This window comes from Dipteris shenzhenensis, chromosome 17, assembly GCF_047967505.1.
Source record: "Dipteris shenzhenensis isolate YYH24624 ecotype China chromosome 17, Dip_SZ_1.0, whole genome shotgun sequence".
In the NCBI taxonomy this organism is placed as follows: Eukaryota; Viridiplantae; Streptophyta; class Polypodiopsida; order Gleicheniales; family Dipteridaceae; genus Dipteris; species Dipteris shenzhenensis.
Genome location: NC_141612.1, coordinates 56,606,077 through 56,625,977, shown reverse-complemented (window position 1 = coordinate 56,625,977; position 19,901 = coordinate 56,606,077). Strand labels below are relative to the sequence as shown.

Sequence of the window (19,901 nt, the reverse complement as noted above, 5' to 3'; positions counted from 1 at the left end):
AAGTGTGACATCCGCTGATTCACCAGCATCATACATAGTAAGCTTCAGCCCCAGCTCCATGGGAGTGGCAATAGGGTTACAATCATGCATGTTGAACCTATCCAAGAGCTTCTGGACATACTTGGATTGAGACATAACGATGCCACACTTGTCTTGTATAAACTGGATCCCCAAATAAAAATTTAACATGCCTAAATCTATCATGTCAAATCTCAGCTTTGAAATCTGCAATTATATCCTCATTTGACCCTATGAGCAGCATGTTATCTACATAAAGAATGATGACCAAAATATCCCCCCCATCCTTCTTGATGTAGAGGGTGCTTTCCGTGGGACTATTGTGTAATCCCTTACTTGCCAGGAATGGATCTATCTTGGCATACCATGCACGTGGGGCTTGTTTCAGCCCATATAAAGCTTTGTTAAGCTTGCAAACCTGAAGTGCATTGCCAGAAAGTTCAAATCTAGGAGGTTGTTTGACATGAACCTCTTCTTGCAAGTCCCCATTAAGGAAAGCTATTTTTATGTCCAACTGATGGACATTCCACACAAAATTTGCAGCCATTGCAATAACTGACCATATGGTGGTCATCTGAGATGTAGGAGCAAAAGTCTCCTCATAATCTGTGCCCTTCTTCTGTGCATAGCCTTTGGCAACCAGTTGTGCCTTGTACCTGTCAATAGACCCATCTGGCTTCCTTTTCACCTTGAAAACCCACTTGGTACCAATGGCATGCTTATCTGGTGGCAAATCCACAACATCCCAAGTCTGATTTTTTTCTATGGACTGCAACTCATTGTGTATGGCATGCATCCAATGCACATTATCCTTTGCTCCTTCAAAAGAGTCAGGCTCCTCTTCATCAAAAAGAGTCCCTGCATAAGCTGTCTCAACTGAAAGAGCCCCCCCTTGCGTGCCTTATTGCACTACGAGTCTTGCCAGGCAATGGGGCCTCAAGCCTACTCTCCCTGAGAGTCTGTAGCAACCAATTCAAGACTGTTTTGGCTGCGTGTATCTTTTGAAACTCTTACCTGACAACTTCATCCACACCCTATGGAGGTACAAAATCAGTCGGTGGCTGAATCGGGGCATGTGGATCAGGAGGAGGTTGCTGTAAATTCTGATTTTCAGCGGGGGAACCAAATGCGATAGGAAGCATCCCCTCAAACAAAACATCTGAAGAAGCTGGAATCTGAAATTCAGCATGTGTATGTGCTGAATTTTCAGAAAATATAACATCTCTACTCACAAAAATCTTGCGTGTAGCAGGATTGTAGAGACAATAGCCTTTGCTTTGTAAACTATACCCCACAAAAATGCATTTAAGTGCCTTATCTGACAACTTGTGTCGAAACTCCACAGGCACGTGGGCATATGCAACACAACCAAAAACTCTGAAATGGTCCACTGAAGGCTTTCTCCCATGTCATGCCTCATAGGGAGTGATTGTCTTTAAAGCCTTTGTGGGAGCCCGATTCAAAATATAGTTGGCACACATGAGGCCTTCAAGCCAAAACCTGTGAGGCAACTTCTTACTTGTAAGCATGCATCTATCCATCTCCATGGTAGTGCGATTCTTCCGCTCAGCTTTGCCATTCTGTTGAGGTGTAAGCCTCACTGTAAGCTGATACGTGATACCTTTCTCCTTCAAAAATGCCTCAAATTCATGAGACATATACTCTCCCCCTCGATCTGTGCGAAGTGTTTGCACCTTGAGTCCTGTCTCATTCTCAACCATAGCCACAAAGTGTTTGAAATGCATAAACAATTCTGCTTTTGCCTTGAGACCATAGACCCAAGTGTAGTTGGTGAAGTCATCTATGAATGTAACAAAATAAAGATACCCCCAAAAGCAGGTGTCCTCATGGGACCTCAGACATCATTGTGAATAAGCTGTAATTTCCGTGTAGCTTTCACTACACCATCCTTCTTGAAAGGAAGTCTATGCATCTTGCCAAGAATGCAACCTTCACATGCATGAGGAGGAGGCGACTCCAAAGGAGGCAATGCATCAACCATATCATGCCTCTGAAGTGTCATTAAGCTGCCATAGCTCATGTGCCCATACCTGGCATGCCATAACTCCGCATTCTGCATCGCAGCAGTGGGAGTGCCCACTGATAATGCAAGATCGGATCTTTTTTCATATAAATCAAGCTGAAAAAGACCCCGATACAAAGTGATAGACAACATCAAAGCATAGTCATTTTCTTTGTCTTTGACTGCGCACTTATCATCATCTAAAACAACCTGAAATCCTCCTCTATTGAGAGAGGACACTGAAAGCAAATTCTTCTTGATGCTTAGCACATAGAGTACATCTGAAATTCTTAAATCTATGCCATCAGTGGATGTGAGAATAATGTCTCCCACTCCACACACTAAATAAGAAGAATCGGTGGGTGGAGGATGTAGAGATACAAAAAGACTCTTCTTGGAAGTGATGTGCTTTGGGGACGAGCATTTTCCGAGCGAAATCTTTCGAGCGTCCGAGCGAAGGAAAAAAAAAGCTTCCAACTATGCAAAAATATGACAAAAATGGATCAGAAGAAAACATAGTTTCACTTAGAAATATGAAAAGTATTATAGGAATGCCTATTTTATACACGAATATTTATGTGAATCTTTGGGAATGGTGAGAACATAATGGGATGGCTTTTGAAGAAACCCACATGTAAAGTAGACTTCTCTATGAAAATTCCCTTATGATCCTTCTTACAACTTTTTACTTAATAGGGGGTGACATTGAAAAACCTCTCTCACCCTATCTTCATGAAAGGGTTTCTCCAAAGAAAACTCATTGAAGCAAGCCATCAAGGTAGTTTCGCCAGCGAAACCTCTTTGAACAAGGTCTTTCAAGGTAGTTTCGCTGGCGAAACTACCTTGGACAGCACTTTTAAAAGTGACATAACTTTCACATCCAATGTCCAAATATAGTCATTCAGCCACTCAAATCGATCGGAAAACCCCATTTGAGCACATCTATGGGGTTATATTTTAGAAAACCTTGCATATATAGTATTCAATATTACATGTATTTTATGAGAGTGATATATAAGCCCAAGTTAATACTTATTTACAGTAATTTAAACTTCTGTAGAAACATGTCCATAAATATATTATTATTAATACTATAAAAACACTTGAAAGATATTGCCATATGATATAAATGTGTTTAATAAGTAATTATTTATGTATAATATTATTATGTTGAGAGTGATTATGAGGGACGTTTCTTAAATGAATTATTTTTCAATACTTTTTTAAGGTAATAACAAGGGTACAAAGGGATGTCTATGAATAAGAAGATTTATGTTATGTAAAAATGAATGAGTGACTAGTTTGTATATTTTTATGATAAAGGGATCTAGTTCTAATGAAAATAAAAGTGTAAAAACCATGTTTCCTAAAGAAATACTATTTTTAAAATCTCTTGAAAAACACGCTCGTATAAACTTGCTCATAGGTTTTTGCTCGTAAAATTGACGCATCCATGTGCTTTGAAGCACCACTGTCAAAATACCAAGTATAAAGTGTCTCATTGACACTAAGAGAGCATGCATCCTTTGAAGGATCATAATTGCAAGTCAAGAAAGCATAAGGGTCATCATCATTAGTGGCTGTAGCATCTGAACTACCCACTGAAAAATCTGAAGCACAAGACAAACAGGCATAGTGTTCTTCCACAAAGTTGGCTGCAACATCTCCCCCATCATGAGAATGTGGAGCTGATGCATCTGACACAACCATACCTGAATCCCTTTTCTTCTCTTTAGCTATGCGCTTCTTGCATTCTCCAATATAATGACCCGGCTTCTTGCAAAAGTGACAAATGCCCTTCTTTTTCTGCTTATCTGCATCACCCTTTGCCTTATAAGAGGGCTGTCTTGAATCAGCTTTATGCTGATGTGCGGGCTGATTGGCATGTGGCTTTTGCTGCCCTTTACCCTTGGGCTTGAACTTGGAAGGCATGGCATGCTCGCCAACCTGGGTTGCCATATTTCTGCGAGTCTGCTCCTCCTGTAACAGAAGTCCTACCAACTCGTGAAAGGAGAGAGGATTGCTGCCCCCCCTCAATGACAAATTCAGCGAGGTGTGAAATCTGAGATAGGACTCGGGAAGAGAATTTAGAGTGGTGGTAATCATCTCTGAATCTGGAATGACTTCATCAATATTCAGCAATTGTTCCCTCAAGTCTTGAAGCTTTGTGAGGTGAGAATTCATGGAATCTCCCTCATCCATATGCGTATGGAAAAGCTCTCGCTTCAGAAAGGGAACTCCGGCATCATTTCTTGCTGCAAACATACTCTCTAGTATCTCCCAAGCTGCCATTGATGTCTTGCATGACTGAATGTGATGTATAATAAACCTCAACAGAATCACTGAAAGAGCTTGTGCATCTCTAAAGTCCCATCTTTTCTGCTCTGCTGTGGGAGCTCCTGGAGTGGCTACTCCAACTACTTGTGCTGCATTTGCACCTCTACCCCTGCCTCCAGCTATAGGAGTGACAGGTGTAGCCATTGTATCTGGTCTTGCTTCATCTCCATTGACATAATCCCAAAGATGTCTGCCAACCAAGATATTGCGAACCATGAAACTCCACAAGGAGTAGTTGGTGCCATCCAACTTATCCTCCTGTGTGAGAACTCCGAACACCTCATTGGGGTTGTTCTGAGCCATTTTTTGCCAGATAAACTCAAAAAACACAACAAACTGACCAAGTAAAATCCCTTTCTAGGATGTCAAATGCACAAGTAAAATCTATAAAGAAAATCTGCCCACAATGACAAATACTGTCACAGCCTATCCAAGGCTTAGAATGTACCAAAATGCTCTGCTTAATGCCCAAAAATCTGCAAATAGAATCTGTAAAAAATGGCAAAAGTCTGCAAATTGACTTGTACTGAGTCCAGAACTGCTTGCAAACTTCCAAAATGCTCTTTTACCTGCAAAATTGCAACCCAAATGCAAAAGCCCAAATTTCTTGCGAGAAATTGCATACAGAAGAGGGCAAATGCTCTGGAAGCCCCAAATGTTACATAAATTGCACTCTGCCTGCAAAAGCCCCAAATTTCACTGCCTAATTGCAGTGTAATTGCAAAAGCCCCAAAATTCTCCAAAACTTGCAAATCAACTGCAATGTCTGCAAAAGCTTCAAATGTGCTCCCAAAAGCTAAGCCAAACAATGGCTGAATGCACAACTCAACCTGCAAATGAACCTGCAAAAAAATGACGGACACCAGACACCTTCAGCCTGCAACAATCTGCTTGTACGGAATCTGTACAATGTACGGACAAAATGTACGGAAGCAGAGATATGGAATGCAGGACAGTACGGACTGTCAGTCCATACAGTTGTACGGACATCGCATGTGTACGGCGAAACTTGTACGGACGTCCCAGGTGTACGGATGACGAACGCACTATACGGATGGCGTAGATGTACAAGGTGTACGGCGCTTACAGAGCGTACGGGTGTACAGACTGCTCTATACGAAAGCTGCTATAGAGTTGTACGACGGAACTGTCAGTCCGTACAACGTACGGACGGACAAATGCAGCACTATGTACTTGTATGGAATGGCGGCACAGGCTGGTACGGGGTAGGCGGTACAGATTTGTACAGTCATACAGGACTGTACGGTCGCAAGGTGGAGCTGTACGGACAGAAGCTTGGAGTAGGGAGCCGAAGTGCGGGAGCTGGAAGCAAGAAGCTGGGAGCTGGGAGCAGGTCTGGGAAGAAAGTGCTCTGATACCAAATGTGAGAAAACAAGAGAAGAGCAAGAGTGTGCAAACAGAGAGTGAGTTGAACGTAGTTGACTCCCCAAAGTGTACTGAACTGAAGTGACTGAAGTGAAGTATAATGAAAGAGATGAGGGTTTTGTCTAAGTGACAAAACCCTATCTAATCACTAACCGTAGTTAGAGATTAGACCATGGTTAGGGGGAAAAACCTCTAAGAGGGAAAAGTGCCCCTAACTCACTTATTACATTACATTGGCCACTGCTTAGAATATAATAATAATTCTCTTGACTGGCACATTGACTAGAGGTCTTTATAGACTTGATGCTTATGATAGATGTTTGGATGATGCTGCACTTGCAGATGCACATGCCTTTTCTCTTGATTCTTCTACCATGGCAGACACCCATTTGTGGCATGAGAGGTTTGGACACCTCAACTTTGGGGCTTTGGTGAAGCTATATAAGGATGGTATGGTTGTTGATCTTCCCAAAATGCATATACCTTCAAAGCATGTTTGTGAACCTTGCTTGCTTGGTGTTGCGTTTCCCAAGGATGGGAGAGTTGTTGCCTCACGCAAGCTTTATTTGGTTCATAGTGATGTTTGTGGACCCATGCGAGTTGCAGCTCTTGGGGGATTCTATTATTTTGTCACTTTTATTGATGACTTCACGAGGTACATTTGGATTTTTGCCTTGAAATCCAAATCTAAAGTTTCTTCATGCTTCAACATTTTATTGCCTTGGTTGAGAATGAGAGTGGGCTGCCCATTGCACACCTTAATGCAGACAGGGGGGTGGATATATGTCAAAGGAGTTTGCTGTTTTTTTGGCTTCACGTGGCATACATCATCGATGCACAGTGCCTTATACTCCTCAATAGAATCCCATGGCTGAGCGGAAGAATAGATCAGTGATGGAGATGGCCAGGTGCATGTTGAAAGGCAAACATTTGCCTAACAAGCTGTGGTTGGATGTCTAATTACATTTTGAACAAATTTCTCACAAAGGCATTGCAGACTATCACACCTTATGAGGCTTGGACAGGTCGTAAGCCTCGCATTTCTCACATGAGGACTTTTGGATGCTTGGCCTATTCATGTGCCTTCACAGACATGCACCAAGTTTAAAGCTGTCAAGTGAATTTTTATTGGGTATAGCTCAAAGAGTAAGGGCTATAAGCTCTACTATGCCGAGATGTTATGTTTGATGAATCTTCCACTATGCCTTTGTTGGAATGTCAAAAACAACCCATTGTTGATGTCCCAGATATCTTTGACAGCTTGATGAGCAAGCTCAAGTGCGGGAGTACATCATGTCAAGCATGAGAAAAAAACAGCTTAGAATGAGCAAACAAAAATCCCAGGTGGCGGCTGAAAATGCCACCTCATCCCTGAAGGAGAGTCAGAGAAGAAAGGACAATCCTTCCATACTCTGAGGAAAGCAACCCTCCTAGCAGTAGTAGTCCTAGAGGTTCCCTATATGTTCGCCCAAATGGCCATCAAAGTGTGTATAGTATCTGTCCAGATACTGGCCATAGTCTGAGAAGGGTGAACCTGGGAGTCCTCCAAAGCCTCTGTACATCTAGCTCTCCAAATATGCCATGCTGAGATACTAGCCAAAATCTCCCAAGATGTGTCTACAGAAGCGTGGGGAGCTATGAATGGAGTAAACGGAACATCTCGGAGGGAGCATGACTCCACAAGATGTCGTCGAACAAAGAAAGTTGTGTCCGTATCATGTCCCTCGAAGAAAGCCTGTGGACCAGTGAGTGACAACCAAGCAACTGATCCCCAGGTAATGAAGAAGGGTGCTCTATGAAAAGTGCAAAGTATCCTAGCTACACCCTTTCAAACCATCCTCGCCTGAGTGCACTCCCAAAGACAGTGCTACACTGACTCAACTGCTGAGTGGCATCGAGGACAAGTAGGGTCAGCCCTGAACTTGGATCTCCTCAGGTTCACTGCAATCCCTCCATGAATAGTAAGCCAGATGAATAACGTGACTTTCCTATTCCTGAGGGATTTCCAAAGTCTCCTCCAAAAGTTTTTCTGCATCTCTGCAAAAATCTGAAAAGTATCCCAATGAGAAGCTCTAGAGGGCCTCCAGCCTCTACAACTAAGCTAGAATCTCCTGGCATTTCTGACCGTGTAACGAAAGAAGGGGATGCTCTTCTCTCGGTGCTCTGCAACCATCCACTCCCATTCCCGTGGATCCCACTGCAAGGATCTAATAGGGGAACCTCCATACCACCAAAGCCTCCAAGATTCAATAGTCAGGAGAACGGGGTCTAGATCAAGATACCACTGTGAGTCTCTACCCATCTCCATGTATCCTGCAATCGTGACAGGCTGAAAAGGAGCCTCCAAAAGAATGTCCTTTGAAGATCTGTGGAGTCTGCCTCCTGCATGAACCTAAAAGACAAGGGTGTCCTCCTCCATCTGAGGTTGCATCTCCTCCTTTTGTTGGTCATTTGCAGCCACATGTGCAGCCAGATATTCAGCCTGATATGCCTCTGATTGATTAGGACAATTTGCACGGGGCGCTTGACCAGGAAAGAGCTGAAACCAAGAGCCCAAAAAGGTCCCCCGTTGGCTCCTTGACACATAAAAAGACAGCAAACAAGATACTCCTTTGCCAACCCATACTAGAGCAACTGTCCGGAAAGAGCATGCTAGTTTTGTTGCTTATGGATTGATTGCTACAGCATGCAATGAAGAGCCCTTATGCCATAAAGATGCCTTTCAGAATGATTGTTGGTTGAAGGCTATGCAAGCTGAATTGGATTCTATCCATCATAATAACACTTGGGAGTTGTGTGACTTGCCTCTTGGCAAGAATGCCATTGGAACCAAGTTGGTTTATAAAATTAAATGGAAAGCTGATGGTTCAGTGGACCGTTACAAAGCCCGTCTTGTTGCTAAGGGCTATGCTCAGTAGCAAGGCATTGACTTTGAGGAGACTTTTGCTCCCACTTCCAGGATCACTACTATTCGCATTGTTATAGCCTTTGCTGCCCACTTTCATTGGGAGGTCCATCAGCGTGATATCAAGACAACTTTTTTTCATGGGTAATTGCAGGAAGAGGTCTATGTTTCCCAACCTCTTGGCTTTGAGGTTGCTGGTTCTGAAAGCAAGGTATGCCGCTTAAAGAAACTCTATGGATTGAAGCAGGCACCTCGGGCTTGGTATTCCCGGATACATACTCATTTGCTCACCCTTGGCTTTCAGAACAGCCCCTCAGAGGCTACACTCTACATCCACAAGAGTGGGACAGATTTGCTGATTTCATGCTCAGCAAATTGCAGATTTTAAGCTTGATTTGCAGAAGACATTTGCTATGTCTGATCTTGGTCTTTTGCACTACTATCTGGTGATCCAATTTGCTAGTAGTGAGGGGGGCATTTTAATGTCACAATCCAAGTATATTGGACAGCTTTTGCAACGTTTTCAGTTTGAGGATTGCAAGCAAATATCCACACCATTAGAGCCTGGTTTTCATTTCTCTTCTGAGGATGGCAACGGTGCATGTGATGTCACTCTCTATCAACAGGCATTTGGTTGTTTGATTTATTTATGCCATACGAGACCTGATCTATAGTATGCTGTCTCACAGTTGAGCAGATATATGCACAGCCCCTCTATGCACTATTGGCATGCCGTGGAGCGTGTCTTCAGATATCTCAAAGACACTCAGCATTTAGGCCTTCTTTATGGGGCTGATACTTCAATGCCGATAGTGATCGGGCTGGTTGTTTGGACACTCATGTGTCACATAGTGGCAACTATTTCATGCTTGGTACTTCATGCGTTTCTTGGTTCAGCAAGAAGCAGAGCACAGTTGCTACTTCTAGCTGTGAAGCTGAGTACAGAGCAGCTTTTACAGCTACAGTGGAGTCTGTTTGGCTTCGGAAGTTACGTGCAGATCTCTATGCATGTCAGATTGCTCCTACCGTCATCTTCACTGATAGTCAGAGTGCTTTTGCTGTTGCATGGAATCCTGTTTTCCATGCTCGCACAAAGCATATTGAGGTTCACTATGTCAAAGAGAGATTATTAGCAGGTTGTCTTATGTTCCCACTGAAGACAACTTGGCATATCTTTTCACGAACGCTCCTCGACTAAGTTTGAGGCTTTTCGGCAAGCTTTAAACTTAGTTCCTTTTGTGACTTGATTTGTTGTACTTTGTACAGTCATAGGTTGCTATGTCCCTACAGGATGAACATGTGCAACCATGACATTAGATATCCAAGTATCTTGAGCCATATCCAGAGTACTTGAGCCCATACCATGGAGGGGGGTTTGTAAGCCATTCTATGGGCTATCCATTGGTGCCACTTGTTCTTTGGTATGTGCCTTGTAGGACTAGTTACAGTCAGTTATAGGACTGTTGGTACAGTTAGTTCATGTACCACCTAGTTCAGTTAGGACGCTTAGTCCAGTTAGGGCATTTAGCCCTAGGGTTTTGTCATATTGGCTCCCTCTTGAGCCTCCACTCATTGTAGCAGCATTTTCAATATTGCAGCTCGTTTTTGGCTTCCCCCCACTCATTTCTGAGCTTCCATTGCTTGCCATAGCCAACAAGCCCAAGTACTTTGTTTCGGTGTTCCAAAGCTTCTTTTAGATAGCTTCCTAGCTTTGTAGCTGGCTGTTCCAATAGTTTTTTCCGGCTGCCTCTACTGTCATCAGATCTTTCTCCGATGTGTGACCCGGAATCTTAGGAGTACATGCTGCTCATTTTCCACCTCTCCTGTGGGGCAGATTTTGGATATTCTTTCTTCTCTTGGGACCCTTGGTCTTGTCCACCTTTCCTTCTCCACTTTAGATCATGTGAGCTAGTTCTCATTTTGCATATTAGATGCCTTTTGAACATGGATATGTCTCCCCAAGGTTATTTTGAATTAACTCCTATTTGTAGAACTGCATTTAAGCAGTTAAACTTTGCTATAGGTTTGATTCTCTCTAATCTTGTGTTCTAACTTTTAAAAGAAGTGCCCTTGATTGTAGTTGTGTTTGGCGAGTAATGTTAGCGGGCTTTTTTGAAATTCGCTTAGCTAATGGAAAGTATATCAAGCACTAATCTTACATAAAGTTGTCAATGAATGATTGACCTTAGTAAAGGTACCCTTTCTTTGTGGAGGAGGAGCATTGACAAGAAGATTTTGATTCAGTCCATGAAGTTGCCAAGATCTTACTCAAAAAATATTATCTTGTTTTAAAACTAGCTGATCGTTTAAAGCGCTCTTCCTAGAGATTGATGCAAGTGATTTCGGAAAAGAACTCAAAAGCAGCAATAGCTTGGTGTCCTCCCAACTCGACTACACTGAAATGATGAAGAGAGGGGCTGAGTGCTCGTTCTTTTTCCCAGAGAAAAGAGACTTGTATTAATAAACTCCTTAGTGACATGGACACCAAGGAAAATACAACTCCCAAGAAGCTTACAATATAAAATACACAAGGATATCCTGGATTACCTCGTAGAAAGGGCTGAACAAGTAGCCATTCCGGTGGGTTATAATGCCATATTATGCCACCATCTGTGAAATGAAGGGGACTGACTACCATATACCAATAACGGACTCCCTCCTGCGCCTAGCACGATCCGAATCTCCTTGAAATCTCTCCCACCTACCTCTGAGAGTATGAAGGATATCTAGCCAAATGCTGGCCATTGTCTCCGAAGCTGATGTGGTCTGTTGCTCTATGGCCCACCTGCACCTAGCTGCTCATATGTACCAGGCAATGACGCTCTCTATGAGCTCCCATCTATGAGTGTGTCCAAGTGTCTGCACCGTCTCTGTGAAGTTTGGAGCATGGATGAAGGTCAACTTTTAAGACTCCTGCAAAATCGTGAGCATGTAACTGGAAAACTGACCGCACCCAAGCGAGGTGCCGATCTCAAGGGTTCTGTGTGCCAACAGCCATGGAAGTGGGAGATCTTCCTTGGCCTGTAGCTGTCCTAGAGCTTGTGCCAAAAATCCTCAAGAAAACTCTGTTTGTGCCAATGATTTGTTGCGGCTGGTGTGCTGCTTCGACCTGATATCCAGCCCTACATGACATCGCAGGTATCGCACTGCAGTCCCTCTAGGCACCCAAGTAAAATCTCCGTGCAGTCTCTAGTTTGGTTGTGGGGTATCACTGACCCAACTCCTGTATGACTTGTGCTAGTTGGTAAGATTTCCCGAAGCGAGGCAAAACACCTCAGTAGCTGGAGTCCTTGCTGCTTGCTGTGGTGGGTTTACCCTAGCATTGGGGTTATAGCAGCACACTCTTGTAGGGTGATTTTTCTGGCAAAATCTAGCACACTGGCTTTTGATTGCCTTTAGCAATACTGAGGTTCTTCAATTCTGCTCCAATAGCTTCTCCAACATAGATGAAGTGTCTGCCTTCGTGGATTTACGTTTATCCCTCTTGCTCTTCTTTTCCTTAGTCTTCAACTTCTTTTTCTTCTTACTTTTCTTTATCCGGCACTTCTTACTGTCTTCATTAGAATCATTGTCTGGCATATCTTCAATGGAAGCCCAGTGAAGCCCTACCAAGCAAGACCTGCCTGGTTACAGTGGCCAGACCCTGCTTGCATGAGCAGAGTCCACGTCAGCTGATTGGTCAAAATCAATGTATAAATATGGGTGATTATGGTGGTGACGTGCATTTTACTAGCTTTAAAGCACCATTAATTTTGATGGCATAGATTCCAAGATGACAGGCTGTGCCATGCAAAACCAAAGGAGAGCTCAATCCCCATTACCCCTCACCCTTTAAGGGAACCGGTCAGGTGGGGTTGAGTGACTGCAATGGAGTCCTCTGGCTGATGTAGACCTGGGTTGTTCTGGTTCTCTCTTTCCTGCAAGCCACTGTTGCCTGCCTTGGGTGTAGTCAAAGAAGAGGGAAGGGCATGACGGGATCTGCAATGCTAGTCGTTGTCACTAGTGGAGGCACCTTTCAGAAAGAAAAGAGGTATCTTACAAGAATGTGTGCTTTTTTCCTGCGTAAGGCTGATATTGTTCTCAAATGAGCACCACAACATTCAGATCTCATAGTAGTGCTAAGCCTTTATAGTGAAAAGAATATCAATTTAGCAGTACAACTCCAGAACTTGCTTAATCAGGGAGGTTTACTGCCCCTTTGTTTATAAAGGCCTTGAAAGGAACAGAATCCATTAGAACCCTGGTACATTTAGAATGATCCCCCTGTCACTGCTATTGCCCCTCTAACATGACTTGATGGCTTTCTGAAACCTTAGCATTTGAGCCAAGAAGCAATGTGGCCAAGAAGCAATGTGACAGTCAATGCCCTCCTCTATAGCTGTTGAGTCACATGCATCCAAGAAACCATCCAAAGTGGACCAGGATTTTCCAAATTGGCATTGAGACTGCGCAGTTGGAACTGTCCCTCTACAGATCGCCCATAGTGCATGAGTACTAAAGACTTTTTGGGCCTGCACCCATGCTTCTCAGTTGCTTAAGGCTAACATTCGCAGTGGTCCCTTGTAGCAGATGGCACAAATGAGTAGGGAAGCTGGACCCTTACAGTTTTCTGCACCTCTCCAAGTCTATCGGTAGGTATCAGTTCAATTCATGTTTAGAGAAACAGTCCTAAGTGTAAGCTGCAGCCTGGAAATGTGTCGGATCTGCGCGCTCCTCTTTAGTCCATGCCCTTTCAATGGTTGCCCACAAACGGCCTTCTCATGTACCCTCTATGCAATCACTTAGCAAGCATTGATAAGAATCGGATTCTAACGAATCACGGCTGAGTGCTCCTTATATAGGAAAAACATAGAAAATAAAATGAAAAAAGACAAATAGCTAAATGTGAAGCAAGAAGAGCTAATCACGAAATTCCTTGAACTTCCATTATAAGCGCTCTCTATAGAAGGTGGAGTGCTCATCCCAGAGGGAAGGCAGTTTGCCTTGAACCTTCAAGCTGAACCCTTTCATAGAAATTGAGCAACTTACGAGAAATATTGATCTGTTCTTATCCATGCCTTAAAAATTATGGAGACTTATAATTTCATCTTTAAGTCTTTAACATGGAGATAGATGTGCTACTGTGTGATATCTTTTCATGGATTTTGACCTGTGTGGCCTCCAGGCTTTGTAGGTAGAGGTCATGCAACATTTGAGATGTGAATTCAATATTGAAATAGCGTGTTGCTTTATCTCTTATAGTTTTTCAGAAAAAATACTGATGTTAAGTATGACCAAATACATCACAGCCAAGAAGAATTCCCAGGCATTTCCAATGGATTATCACAAATAATCTGGCTGAAAATGAAACTGATGTAGCTAGTCAGCTGCATCCAAATGCAGGGCCCTGTTGCTGTATATGAAAAGAAAAGTCCACCATGACCCGCATCCCTCATGAAAGCAGCTCTCCTAGCAGTAGCCTCTTGACAAGAACCTGAATCCTGCTCTAGGTGTCCATGAGAGTGTGTACAATGTCAGCCATTGTTGCTTTATCTTATATCATGCATAATATGACTTTCATTGTAGTAGAGATTTTTGAAATGACTTTCATTGTAGTAGAGAGTTTTCCAATCGACTTTCATTATATAGAGAGATTCCCAAACGAGTGAAGTGAAAGACAGTCAGAAATTGGACAAGTGCCTTTGGTGCAAAAGTGTACTAATTATACATGGATAGAGAGTTTTCCAAACGAGTGAAGTGAAAGAAACTCAGAAATTGGACAAGTGCCTTTGGTGCAAAAGTGTACTCATTATACTTGGATTGTGGATGATTGGTATCTAAGGATGACCAAAATTGCTTAGGATGTACCATACAAGGTGTTGTACATAGCTATAGCTAGTGTTTGGGAGAGGTTTGGGAGAGATTTTGGGGATGATCAGATTTGTGTGCTTGTAAAAATGTCATTTCTTTTGTCGAAAGATGATAAACATATTCACGTACATTTGCCTTGCTGTTTCTTGTGTCGTAGTAAGGCGAAGGGGGGCTAGTCACATGGCCTCTCATTTTAAATCCATGGATTTTATATGAGTTTGCCAAGTACCCAAGAATGGTATGATTCTAAGATGGATCTTTTCCCTCACTAGCCTTTTCTTGGACTATTGCTCCTCAAGCAATAGACATGCTTATAAAACTAGTGTTTCATCTGCATGGATTATGCAAATCCATATGTCAGACTGAGGCAGTTTGCCATTCATCTTTGGATTGTAGGTCTTGGTGCATTAAGATTTGATTGGAAATGGGTAGGTGAGATCATTGTGAGATAGATTGTCAAAGGGAGGAGTCTAGAAGATTTTTCACAGGATATTTGTCATGAAGGCAAACACATGTGTTGGAAAGGTCACCTCCCCATCTGTAAGCCCCCATACGAGGAGAGCGTGGGGGAGGGAGACCTAGGGCAGCATATGCCCAGAAAAGAGAGAGGAAAAATGCGCAACAGATGGCGGGATCCGTGGGCAGGTGTACGGCCTGCAACAGGGCCTGCAAGTGGCGCAATAATGGCAGGGCATGCAGCAGCACATGGCAGCCTAACTGGACAGGTTGGTTGGGCTGGTTACAGCCAGCTAACCAGACCTGTTTGTGGGCTGATCCAAAGGGCTGGGCCCTGCATGAAAGAATGGGCCAGGAGGCCCTGGTTTTATAGCCCCACAAGACTGGTGAGGGGAGGGAGCTGGTTGGCCACATAGGCCAGCAGCCCACAGCCCCATGCATAGGGGGGAGTGGAGATAGCTGGCACACAAAGCAAGGGGGATAGGCCTCCACTTAAAGACAGAGGGCACACAGCCCAAGTAGAGCTGCCTGCAGCCCAAGATAAAGGGCTGGTGGGGGCGGGATTCCTACAGACTGAGTCGGCCAGACACGGCCAGAAGGCCTGCCCCAGTGGGCCATTTCAAGGGGCCCTTGGGGCCTATAAAAAGAGGCACTTGGGCCTCATAATATCATCCAACACACCAACAGTTTTGGGAGCAGCAGGAGCAGCAGTGCACACGTATTCAGGCCTACTTCCAAGAGGCAGAAGCGTGCAATAGGGGCTGCAGACTGAGCTCTACTTGGGGCTGGGACTTGGCTGTCTTCTAGGGCAATATGAAGCTGAGATCTGGAGAGAGAGTCTACACACGCTCGAGGTGGAGCACGAGGGCTTAAGTTCTAGAGATATCCGGCAGATAGTAGAAGTACGTTGTGGTAAGATCAAAGGACCACGCTTTGGTGGGACTTTGGATCTATCTCTCTTTGTATTGTGTCCATAGCTTTGGACAGAAATATATATTATTTTGGTAGTTTCTATATCTGGCTGGATCATTGTCTATTGATGAGTATGCACGTCTATTTGATGCACATAAGTTTAAGAAGTTTGTGATTCCACTCACCACACACACTATGTGAGCTCCTGGGCTATTCTATCAGTCTTCCGCTGTGCATACCCTCTGTTGGTTGATTTCTAACAACATGGAATACATGGCTACAAATACTAGCATGTCTTGGAGGTCAATGGCCTATTGTCTAGACATTTGGTTCAATAAGGAGTGCATTTAGGGTTTGCCATAGGGAAAAATATGGCATCAAAGATGGGCTAGGTGAAAGGCCAGATATGGGTTATCAACCAGTTAGGTTCAATTAGGCTGATTCTATGTCGGCCACATGGCGCAATCCAAGTAGGTGGCCACCTAGACGGCAGCATTAAGACCATCTACCCAAGCCCTTGCAGTCCCCCCACCTTTAAAGCCACTGAAGCTCATCGAGCAGCGTGTAGCTACTTCCAGGGAGAAAATGTTGCCTATCATCAGCCAGATATGGGTCATCAGCCAGTCAGGTTCAACTAGGCCAATTTTATGTCAGCCACATGGGCACTGGGCAGCCACCTAGACAGCAGCCTTAAGACCATCTACCCTTAGAACCTTACAGGAGCTATTGTCTCCCACTCTCCCACTTTAAGCCACTGAAGCTCATTGAGGAGTATATAGCAGGGAGAAGATATGAGTCGTCAGCCAGTCAGGTTTCGCCACCTGGGCAGCCCAACTAGGTGACCACTTAGATGGCATCCTTAAGACCATCTACCCAAGCTCCTTGCAGGGGCGATTGTCGCCCCACCTTTAAGCCACTGAATCTTTTGGACAGCATGTAGCAAGGAGAAAATGTTGCCTATCGAATTCAATTTTGTACTTTTAGTTCTGGCAGCAATACATGGATCATTTTTTAGCATCTCTGATGAGCTCATATGCAGTTCTGCACTCGGATAGCCACATTGATTTGACTTGAAGACATGGGATGGTGTCACATCATTATCAACTGATGAAGTGACACCAAAGGTGCTTGCTGAATCAATTGGAATTCTTTTAAGGATAAGTATTGTCTTCTTGGAGCAGGTGTGTGGATGCGTCAAAGTTGATATAAAGTATATATAAATAAGTGTTTTCACTCATAGCCTGAGATGTGGACAGCAAGAAGGAAGCCCTTTCATTCAAGCAAGAGTACACCATTATATTGCAGGGGTCTACAACAGCATTTAGAATAGCTTGAATCTTATGGGTTGGTGAGATCTTGTAGCTTGAGCCTTTTTGTATGTGACTCTGATTGAAGTTTTTTGTAACAGGAAACTGAAGCCAATGCCATTGTAGTTGGTGGTGGTCCAGCAGGATGTCTTATGACACATTATCTACTTCAAAGAGGCTTTCATGTTCACATTTTTGAGCGTTATCCTCCGGTTCCTACAATCTTCTCTATGGATAATAGTGCAGGAGGTTTGCTATTTAAATTGATTCCTGAATTAAATGCTAAGTGGACCAGTACCGTTGGTCTTTTCCTAAACATTTTCTGTGGATTCTGGTAAGGGACAGGAGTGCTCTATAAAGCAGGTGATTCGCGTTCCTATCCATTAGTCATAACTTCAAGAGCAGTCAAGGCCCTTGCAGGTGTAGGTTTACAGCTGCCACCTTCTCTGCTTAAGCCACTTCTGGGAAGCTGTTCACACATGCCAAACGGCCAAAAGGTAGCAACACATTTATTTTAAAAGAAGGATGGATCGTATTTGATCTACATAACAGCATTTTAAAATTGTATGACCCTCTTAAAACATACAAGCGAAAGAAAAAATGCTGAAATTGGTTATAGTATCTCCCCTTGCTGATTTAAAATGGTAAATTGTTTGTCAGTAGGGTAGCCTAGTCGATTTAGGGCCCTTTTCAAAATGCAGAGTCAGATTACGCTTGGGTACTGGTGCAGAAGTTTTTTGAAAGACTCATTAGACACAAGAGAACACCTTTAAAAAAACTTTAAACAGACTCTAAAGTGATCTGAAGTAAGTACTTTCTTACTGTAGTACTTGTTACACTCAAGTCGAGGTAACATGACCTCGGAAGGTCGGTCGACATTTTCCTTTAAAGGATCAATGTTTGTATTATATTTGTTGAGCTTTACGTAAATGATCAGAAAGGAATTAAAGTCAAGGTCCTTGGTCAGGGTGATATGGCACTAGACTAGGTGGATCTAAGGCTAAAGGGTCTAAATGCATTAAATGTGCCAAGGGGCAAATGATTCAATGATACCCCAAGAGAGGGGTAAATGATGCATTTAGGAGGTACCTTAGAATGAAGACATGTGGCATACTAGATCCATCTAGGGAACTGGGGCTCGTTGGGATTTGGCAAGCACGAGCTTTCTTGTAGCGTAATCTTCTTGACAACTTGCTACCATCGAGGTTGGCTGGGAGGATAATCTGTGTGCCTATGCCTGTGATTGAGTAAAAGTTTAGGCATTGACAGAATTTCACGTATCAGAGCGTGCAGGTGGATCACGAGAGTTGAAGCGTGGCTAGCTGGAAGAGCTATGGCCGTGTGTAGGTGTGTTGTAGTGCATCGTTGCAGAAGTCAGTGAAGAGCGGCGTGTAGATGCGATTGGCTGAGCTCACTGGCAAGACTTTGGTGGGAAGCCTTAGGTGCTTGACTGGAGGTTGTGCACGTTGCTTAGGGTCGTCATTTGCAAAGCCCGTGGTTGGAATGTTGCTTAGTCGTTGGAGAGCTGCTAGTCGTCGTCTTTGGGCTTGTCGCTAAAGAGCAGTTGTTGGAGTATTTGCTCAAGCCGATAGTTGGAGTTGCCCGTTGTATTGGTCACTTGGTCGTGCAGCGTTGATGCTCGCAAGGTCGTTTGTTAGCAGACGTTGTCGCAGGTGTACAACTTGGTACCTTCAGGGCTCTTTGGCATCGCGTGAGGAATTTGGTTAGTGCTGAAGACTGGGACGGAACATTATATGATTGGCTGGCGTTCGTATCGTGGGTTGATTGCAGTGCGAAGTCCGTGAGTAAAATAGTTACATAGATGTCATCGAATTGATCACTTTGGAATGAGAAAGATGACGCATTCTACCATGCGTAAATTCAGTTGTGACTGCTGATATGCACTAGATGTGGAAAAGCTGCGTATTTTTGAATTGGGTTGGCTGCTGCTGCCTTCATGCGTAGGGCTCTCTTCATTTGAAGGCAAGGTTACTGGAGTTACGACTACCTGCAGAGAGCTACTGTGTGGTCACGAGACTTGCTTGTGACATTTTGTTATTTGGAGATTTCGGTTATCAACGAGTACTATGCAGATAACAGACGATAACTGTTGAAGTGAGAGCTGGGGTGTTTTGGGTCTCCAACGAGGGTGTAGCTGAGCCACAACAAGAATGAACAGCTTGATCTCTCTATGCTACATGAATGACCAGGGAGTTTTCTATGCCTTCTAAGTTTATTTGCCTCCGTGTTTAAGTTAATTCAGATTGCAGGAGTTTCCCTAGCATAGGGAAAAGTGGGTTTGGTTACAGTGTGATATATGCCTAGTTAGCTGTAAATTTAGAAGTTGGACTTTCGATTTGTAAATACAGTTTCAAGCGGTGTTTTATTTAATTTAAAAAAAAAAAAAACACACCCATTGACCAAAATGGAAGTAGAAGAAGCTTCTAGGGTGGATCCCGTAGAGTCGGGAGTCCGACCGACCCCACTAGTGTCGCGCCCAGTAGGCCATACACTTTCTGGCAGAATTGCAATGTTAGAAGATGCCTTGCAGCAGATTTTAGCGCAACAGTTACAAGCAAATGTAGGGCAATCTGAGCTCAGGAAAATGGTTCATAGTATGTCTGCTAGAGCGTCTCGTGAAGAGAAGGGTAAAACTCCGATGGAACCTGAGTCCAGTGTTCATATGGTCAAGCCTAGGAGGACTAAG

At 43.6% G+C, this 19,901-nt stretch overlaps 1 protein-coding gene across 4 annotated transcripts in view; it reads left to right on the top strand.

Moving 5' to 3' along the window:
• The window catches only part of LOC147892346 (uncharacterized), a 125,355-nt gene that overhangs the window by 9,569 nt on the left and 95,885 nt on the right, over positions 1 to 19,901 (top strand). For 2 of the 4 annotated variants that reach the window (XM_087388406.1, XM_087388404.1), the window contains exons 2-3: positions 17,296 to 17,443; positions 17,534 to 17,691. The exons of 1 other annotated variant lie outside the window; for it this stretch is intronic. In XM_087388406.1, coding sequence (XP_087244532.1) covers positions 17,347 to 17,443; positions 17,534 to 17,691 — 255 coding nt within the window. In that variant the 5' untranslated portion in view covers positions 17,296 to 17,346. The remainder of the gene's footprint in view (positions 1 to 17,295; positions 17,444 to 17,533; positions 17,692 to 19,901) is intronic. One more of the 4 variants, XM_087388405.1, reaches the window with a different exon arrangement.